Source organism: Monodelphis domestica, chromosome X, assembly GCF_027887165.1.
Source record: "Monodelphis domestica isolate mMonDom1 chromosome X, mMonDom1.pri, whole genome shotgun sequence".
NCBI lineage: Eukaryota > Metazoa > Chordata > Mammalia > Didelphimorphia > Didelphidae > Monodelphis > Monodelphis domestica.
The window spans coordinates 12,623,954-12,632,883 of NC_077235.1; the positions used below are offsets into that span (position 1 = coordinate 12,623,954).

At 47.6% G+C, this 8,930-nt stretch overlaps 1 protein-coding gene across 1 annotated transcript; it reads right to left on the reverse strand.

The window, feature by feature from the left end:
* Window positions 1–869: 869 nt before the first annotated feature.
* On the reverse strand, window positions 870–5,926 carry LOC100021792 (DNA damage-binding protein 2-like). The gene has a single exon (XM_016426832.2). The coding sequence runs from the start codon at window positions 5,782–5,784 to the stop codon at window positions 4,324–4,326; it is 1,461 nt and encodes a 486-aa protein (XP_016282318.1). The 5' UTR covers window positions 5,785–5,926; the 3' UTR covers window positions 870–4,323.
* Window positions 5,927–8,930: the final 3,004 nt, after the last annotated feature.

Sequence of the window (8,930 nt, forward strand, 5' to 3'; positions counted from 1 at the left end):
TAAAGGGACACATTGAACAGAATGTCCAGAGAAGGGTTTTGAGTTTGCTGTATGAGGATTGAATAAAGGAACTTAGAGTGTTTACATGCAGAAGAGAAGCGATATCCAAGAACTCAAAGGGTTGATATGTAAAAAAGAAATTAGACTGGTTCTGTTCGACCCAGAGAGCAGACCCAGGAGCAGTGTGGGCAAAGATTTGCAAAGGGGCCAAGGAAACAATGTGTGATAACTGGAGATTTTCACAAGTGGAATTTGGGGAGAGTTAGGTTTGGGAGGTGATCAGTTCCTTTTTATACTCGAAGCAAAAGCTGAATGAGTACTTGTTTGGATGTTGTGAGGATTCTTGTTCTCAGATGGACTTGGCTGAGATGGCCTCTGAAATTGTCCTTCTCTCTCCATAGACTGAGAACTAGCATTTTCTCATTGTTTCTTCCTTCACCATGCTGAGGCCCCTTTCCAAACACTCTGGTCTGAGACCAGATCAAACATTCTAGGTTGTTCCTGGGCCCTCCTAATCAGTTCTGGGCTGGGTCAAAAAGCCCATTAAGGGGGTCTGCCTAAATTCCATGGGCATGGTTATCTACCTTAACATCGTATACACAATAGGTTAAGAGTACCAGGGGCATCTCTTCCCACCCAACCAAAGACTCAGTGAGGAAAGACTCAGGAAGGTTCATCACAATTATGGTTCAGACCATAATTTTCAGTGCATCCTTTCCTGGATTACAAAATGGTTCATTTTGGCGCTGTCCTCCCAGGCATGCTACTATATTCATTCAGTCTCATGACCTAATGAGCTCACCTGTATTAGAAATGCCTTCTCAAAGGTTAAAAATAGCATTAAGAAATCACCACCATAACAAAATTACTTTTTGTTCTAAGACTTTATTAATTCTAGCTCCTTTGCTACCTCACTTCTGTAAAATTGACTTCTTCAGTGGGTGATGCACGGTAATCATGTGCTTAAAATGGTAACCATTTTGTAAACTTAGTACATGGGGTCAGATTATGCCAGAAACATAGCTTTTTTATATAACTGATGCTTTTACTGAAAAAAAAAAGTTGAATGTACATTGAGCAGAAATTTTGAGTAACACAAAGGAAATTCAAACTTTTCAACTTCTGCCAGGGATGATGAAAACTAGCCTAAATCCATGAGGGGCTGATGGAAAAGATTATGTGAAATCTTCAGAAATTTGACAGAGTCCTGAATTTCCAGTCCAATCCCTCTGTTTTTGTTTGTATTTAATTTCCTGATTTCCAATGCCAGTTAGAGAAGTATAAGGATGAAAAAGACTTGCGCATTTAAAGCTTATTCCCCTAAAATAGCTTTTCAACATTTTCAGTGAGCTCACTTGAAATCACCCAGGATCCACTGGGTTAGCCAATAGCAGCTCAAGAACTCAGAACATCACTTACAACATCAATAAAGGACTGTTAGAATGGTCCCAATTGGGTGAAGGACCCAAATCTTTGAGGAAACACAGCAATGTCCATCAACACCTTTTCTGAAATTGATGATAGGGGCAGAGGGCTAACACGGGGGTGTTCGGAGACTCATGACCAATGGCCAAATCACACTTGCACTGTTCTTCTGGTCCATCTTGGCTCATGTTTCTATTTCCTGATACACAAGATTCTCTGTTGTAGGGGTGAGGGTGACAGTTACAGAATGAATACACATAGGTTCTAAAAATATCTCATTCCCTGGCAGTCTCAAATCTATTATTTGGAAATCATTGTGCATCTCTAGTTTGGCTGAATGGACCCCAAATGGAGGGCTATAGAAGGTTAATGCTTCCCAGACCTTGCAATTTCTGGGCTGAGATAAAATCTAAGCTTTAGGTTACCATAGTTGCTAATGTAGTTAAATGTACTACATTGTCCCCCAACTGAGTGTCAGCCCCTGAATAGCCTACGGAGCCAAGATGTAGCAGATAGCATATTGTTCTCCCAACCCTGTTACTCCCACACATTAATTTCACCCTAGAAACTACAGTTACACACATACAAACCACGCACACACACACACACATATATATATATACACATATACCAGAAAGAAGAATCTTTGTTTTTTAAAAGATCTGATAAATGGCAAGTGCAGAAGGGCTTGAATGCCTAAGGTGATACTAATGAGATTTGGTGACTGGCCTCAAGCTGAATGCCCTGGTTTCTGATGCCATTATCACCATCCAGCAACTCTTTGGGGGACTGAGAGAAACAAGTTTGGCTGTAGGTGGCCAAGGGATTCTAATATCCCCAGTTGCTGCTAGCTTCCACTTTTGTTGGTCCCTATTTGACAAACTTAACGAAGTGCCTTATTGGGACCAAGGTAACTAAAGTATAAGTTCCACTACTCTAGGAGTGGTAGGACCACATAACTACACAATTGCCACCTTTCAGGACTCAAAATGAAATGAAGTTAGTCCACCTTGACCTGTCATTTTTTTATCTTATTTTCATTAGTGCCTTTTGTTTTCCCATCATGTTCATTTCTAAATATAACCTTTGCCCTGACCTATCCAGTGTCAAGCTCTTGTAATAAAACAATACAAAGAAGAATAAAGTATTTCAGCCAATCTAGTCAAGAAGTCACCTATGTCCTCGAGGGTAGGCAATATTCCTCACCCATAATCTCATACTTCTCCAGAGAAAGGAGGGAGGGATATTTCCTCAAGGAGAATGAATACTGACTTGGAGGAAAAGAGGATTGGCCCCAGCATCCTTCCCTCAGCTCCAAACACCAAAATGCTTTCTAAATGCTTTCTGAGTCTACCTTTCAACTAGATTTTTATCTGGAGAAGTCAAGGTCTTGGCCACTGAAGATACTCTTCAGATCTCTTTCAAATATCCCACAGGCTAAGAACTATCGAGGGGCATTTTTTTTCTTAGTCATTCACACATGAGTAGTTTTTTCCCCTTTAGTGAAATTCCCCTGACCTTTGAGATGAAAGACATGTTGTACATTTTTGCTAATATCAGGAATTCAAGAGACTACGCTGCCCTACCTGGTCAGGGAGATTGGGGTGTCGTGAGAGATGCACTTGTTTTGAGGCAGTTTCAGAGGCGACACTTGAACGTAGGTGAGGTGTAGGCCTAGCACTCCAAGCTTCTCTTTTTATTTGCGCACAAACCACAGATTTCCAGTTTCCAGACATTTATTCCCTGCCTGGTCTTCCCAGTGGCCATCCCCTTGATGACTGTCACCCAACCAGAATGTATCAGAGGTGGGACTTGAAACTATATTCCACCTCTCCACTGTGCTAAAGAAGTCTACACTATACTACATATATATATATATATGCACATATACATATACTACATGCTAGTGAGCTAATTTCCAGGACACATATTTACATCTATAGGGGCCTTTTGGAGGCAATGTTTTCATCCAAAGGCAAGGGCCAGTTGGTTGGAATTTCAGGTGGAATGACATGGGTGGCACATTAGATAGAGAGCCAGGCCTGGAGTCAGGAATGCTCACCTTCCTGAACTGAAATCTAGCCTCAGACATTTCCTAGCTATGTGACCCTGGGCATGTCACTTAACCTGTTTGTGTCAGTTTCCCAAGTTGTAAAATGAGCCAGAGGAGGAAATGGCAAAGCATTCTAATGTCTTTGCCAAGATAATCCCAAATGGAGTCATGAAGAGCCAGATGTGACTGAACAACAAAAATTTTGTTGGGAGTAAGCTGCTGCAACCTCTCTTTCTGCCCTCCCCCTACCCCCACCACACACCTTTTAGGGTCTAGCACATGAATTAGGAGCACATTTCCTTGCCTCTCTATCTGAGAGCTAAGCAAAACCAGGTTCTTTCCAAGAATTCAAAGAATTAGTGAGCACTCCCTAATGTACTGACCCTTCCCATAGCAACAGGCATTTGTGGACATCAATTGCTTCCTTAATCCAGAAGTCACAGAGATGCACAAAACTAGATCTTTTTGGAAGGTCTGGCAGCACTTGGCCCTCCCTCCAGTGACCTCCCTTCTGGCCCTGCCACACTGACTATTTTGGGCAGTGCTAGGGAAAGAGGCCCAAATGGGAGTTAATACAGTGCCAGGGACAAAATCAGGCCTACTCTTCATGTACATGAATCCATTTTTAAGGATTGGGGTTTTTTGGTTTGTTTTTGTCCCCCCCCCCAAAAAAAAATAGATACTACTTTATTGACCATCAACAACAAAAAAGGAAATCACCAGCCTGGCAGGCAAACCCAGGGGAGACAATTGCTATCTCCCAGCCTTACTTCTCAACATTTGAGTCCCAGCCTTCCAGAGAAAAGGGCCTTGACCTGTGCTCACTGCAGCAGGGACTCAATCCCTCAGGGCCTTGGATCCTTTCCTTTGCCTTTGCTTCTTGCATCCCCTTGTAGCCGTGGACATTTTGGCTGCTCTCTGCTAGAGGTTGGGCCTCTCCGGCTTCGCCTGCGTCGGGAGTTCCGGTGGGCTGCACAGTCCCTCCCTATTCCATGTTCGCTCATGGCCTTGATCAGTCCCTCCTGCTTCCTTCTCACGGCCTCCTCTGGGTTCCAGATAAGAATGTTGTACCCCATTGTGGAGGCCAAGGTGTCCCCCATGGGATTAAATTTGTTTAGCGAGATGATGCCAGAGCAGTCTGGATCATGAAGCTGACACACCATCTTCCCCGAGGTCCCATCAAATAAGTCAACTGTCCGAGGCTCGTAAGGAGTGAAACCTGGAAAATTGGGGTCTGGGTACCGCCCCACCGTGATGAGATCAAATCGAGGATGCCACGTTGCCTTGATGGGTGTGAGGTGCTGGAAGTGACGATGAGGGTGCGGAATGAGAAGCTGGGGGCTTGCCCAATGGGATGCTGAGTACACGCGGATCTCACTGTGTTGGTCTGTGGTCAAGAGTCTGGCCCCATCTGGACTGAAACAAGCTGCATTGACAGCATGCTCATGAGGCATCCAGTGAAGGAAGCAAGATTTCCCTCTGACCTGGCGCAGGTCCCAGATTTTCACAGTTTGGTCCACTGAGGCTGTGGCCAGCAACCAGTCACAGTGAGGATTCAGAGCTACATGGCTCACCTTCTTTTTGTGCAGTCGAAGATTCCAGACCTCTTTGCCATCCATGTTCAGCAAAATCACATTGCCCACACTGTCTCCAGTGACCACCACCCGGTTGGTGGCAGACACGTCCACACTGGTGTACCAATTGTCCCAAGTGTTTGTTCTGGCGAAAACTCGAATGGTGTTGCCCACAAAGTCCTTCAGGATGGTGGAGCCCTCCACTGAAGAGAAGAACAACTGGTTGGTATTGAGGGGGTTAAACTTCATCCCGGTGATGCAGCCTCCTGCGCCGATCCCTTTAATGAAGCAGATTTTGTCTAGCACTTCATAGTCCCACAGGATGACGTCGCCACCCTTGGAGCCCACGGCCAGGGTACTGGGGTGAGTGGGGTGCCACTCCAGGCACGTTGTTCGCCGGTCAAAGGGGCTGGCTGTGCGGAAAAGGCGGTAGGAGCCCAGGGAGTGCAAAAAGGTCTGCTGAAGACACTGCTGGAACGATGCCTGAGGAGCTCGGCCCTGCTTGTGTTGGCACAGGGCCCAGATGATGCTCTGAGGGTATTCCCTCGGGCCAGACAAACCCCCGCCTGAAGCATCATCCCTTCGGTCTGAGCTCGGGGCCTGCGGCCCGCCCCCGCCCCCGCGGCCCGGGGCCTGCGGCCCGCCCCCGCGGCCCGGAACCTGTACACACCGACTCTTGTCCGGGGGTGGGAAGCTCCTCTTGCCGCGGCCTGCCTGTCGCTTAGGGGCCATCCTGTCTGGGCCCGGAGGGAGGACAGTGGTGACAGCGCAGGGGAGCAGCAGCGGGGGGCCCTGGCCTGTGAGATCTACACAGCTGGGCCACAGTCCCGGGGGTGTATCCTGAGCCTTCTCGGCTCACGCAAGCCACTTCGGAAGGAACTTCCGCCTCTGGCCCCACCCCCTTCCTCCTTTTTTTTTTTTTTAAAGCGCAAGGATGGAAGGTACATTGATGTCACCAGCTAGTTCTGAAAGTTGGAGCAGAGACAAACAGAGTGGAGCACAATCCCGGCTCCAGACACATTTCCCAGCCAAGCTTAGGCGCAATCCCCCAGGGAACAAAGACATAGTAGGCACTTCAGGAACACTGTCCCACCCCCTGCCATTGTATTCGGAGTGCCCCTTCCCTCCAGCTGTTGCTAGGGCCCTGCACCATCCCTCACTGAGGCCCCCAGAACCCAGCTCCCCTCCCCCTTGTCATGGCTTCTGGTTTTATTGGAGTTTGTGTTTTCCCACTGGCCCAAATGCAGCCCATCCCGTAGTGAAAGGATTTAGGCTCCGCTCGCCCAGGCTGGATGTCCCCAAAGCAAAAGGATGGAGTACGAGTCCCATAAGACTAAGCTGGGGCCGGCATCATTGCCCCCATTTTAGAGGCTTTGCAGTGGGGCCTGGGCGTGGGCCAAGGTTGCTCCCCCCCCCCCCCATGAAGGGGAGAAGCTGGCCTTTGACTCCGAGGGGCCTCCAACAGCTGCACCGAGCTGCTATTTTGATACAAAGGCCTCCTCCAAGTCCTGAGCTTCAATTCCTCTGAGGATTTCCATGACAGCAGATTAGAGCGTGAAACCAGCCACTTTGGGGTACTCTTAGCAGGCTGCTTCTTGGAGGTCAGGCGTTCAATTTGGCCCAATTACTGTCACTATCAGCATTCAAGATGAAGGAAGACAGTATGCAATTCATCAAGCAGGGGCTGGGAGGGGAGGACCGTGGGCGGGCTGGCCTCTATTCCTTTTGGTGCTGGGTCACCAGCACTGCCTGAGTCTGGAGGCCTGCAGGAAGCACCTTCTGCTTCAAGGCCTCCAGCTGTGACAAGTGAAAGGAAAGGGAACTGGCCATGGCCCTGCCCTGTGCCTGCCTAGGTACCAGCCGCCTAACCACATCTCCAACGAGTACCTTATCTGCTGCCTCCTCCCTTACACTTTGGGACAGTCCTGGGGCTTGGCAATGTACTTTTAACCCCCACCTTCTGTCTTAGAATCAGTCCTGGGTATTGGTTCCAAGGCAGCAGAGAGGTAAGGGCTAGGCAGTGGGGGTCAAGTGACTTGCCCAGGGTCACACAGCTGGGAAGTGTCTGAGGCCTCTTGTCTCTAGGATTGGCTCTCAATCTTCAAAGCCACCTAGCTGTCCCCAGGAATATGTTCTTTATGCCAGGTTCAGCTATATCTTCCCAATCACCCCTGTTTTTCCTGCAAGCAAAACAAGTCCATCCTTCTAAATGATAGTCCCTCAGATACTTGAAGGCAGCTATGGCCTCCCTTCTCCAGGCTAAGTAGACCCAGTTCCTCCACCCAAGTCTTGTTATAGCTTCCTCCCATTCCACAATCTTGAAAAGAGTTTTAGTAAATGGACTCCAGTCCATTTACAATCCATACAGCAGAAGAACTAGAATTCTATCCCTGTGCACCCAGCATCAGGAAGATCAGGCCGGCCCTGAACAGCTCTGCTGCTCCTCTCCCTAGTGATCATTTCACGCATAAGCATGTTTGTTTACACATGTATACACAAATGCATTTGTATAAGCATATGCATTTACATGCTTAAACATCTCCTTATGGATGGATGGATGTCAGCTCCTAGCAAAAATTGTGACAAGGATACCTCTGAGGGAGGACAGCTGAGGGCCCAGTGGATCTAGGTCATAGGTTCAAATCTGGCCTCAGATACCTTGTAGCTGTGAGATCCTGGACAAGTCACTTAACTCCAATTTCTTAGCCTTTATTATACATCAGCTTTGGAAACAATAGTTAGTATTGATTTAAGATGGAGGGTTAGGTGAGATGATAAAACACACCTGGAGTGCCCTTAGTTTCATTCATTGTAATGACAAACATGTGCTTTTTGCAAATGGACAGACTCTGCCTTCGACGTCTCAGTGGATGGAGTGCTGGGTTTAGAGTCAGAATGTCTTTAAGTTCTAATTTGGCCTCTCCTGGACACTGACACTGATGAGCTAGCCATGGGACTGTGGGCAGCTGCTTGCATAGCCTTAGGGTTGTCATGTGCACAATAAGAGTCTCCCAAGGCTGTCATGGGATCCAAAAGAGAGAACTTCTGTAGAAAGCTTTGCAAACTATTGCAGGTCACTTATTGTTCCAAATTTTGCCACCAAGTGAAGATTACCCAGCATGCTCTCCACTCCCTTGTTTTGAGCTCAGATGTGGCTTCTCTTTTCCCTCTAAGCACCCTGACTGCATTTTGACTACTGCTCTTGCCGAAATCTGGAATCAGAGCTGTGGGTGCACATGCGCAATGGTCAGGATCCCATGGTTTGCAGCCACATTTCGGAGCTCTTAGCTAGCTGCATCTGGCCAGAGGAAATTTAAGACTGATATCCCAGGTGAGCCAAAGTTAGCTGAAAGCAGAGGATGGAGAGTCAGTCAGCAAGGGAGTAGAGCTTTTCTAAAAGTCACATCATCATTGGCTGGGGTCACTCTCCCATTCAGATGTTCCAAACCGTATCTCTCTTTGAGGCCAGCCCCTCCAGTCCCCTGCCTCTGCTTAGGGCAGGGGTGGATAGTGAAAGACAGAGGAAGGGCTGGATACAAAAACAAGCTACAGGCACCGTTGCTCCCACAGACCGAAGATGTCCTACCCAGTGGTTGCCCGGGCCAACAACACTTGATACACTGAAGGCATCATGTTCAAGGTTCAAAAAAGAAAAGGGAAACCAGAGTCCCTGGGGGTGATGGGAAATGGGCATAGATATTTCTAACAGGAGAAATATTGCTTTACCTTCCCCAGAAATAGGGAAATTTGGAGGAAAGCTGGGTCTGAGGGAAAGGAACATTTTTGCTGATTTGAACACGTTAAGTTTGGGATGCCTAAGGGGCCTCCAGGTGCAAGTAGAGATATAAGATGGGAGCTCAGGATGGAGATGAAGGTCA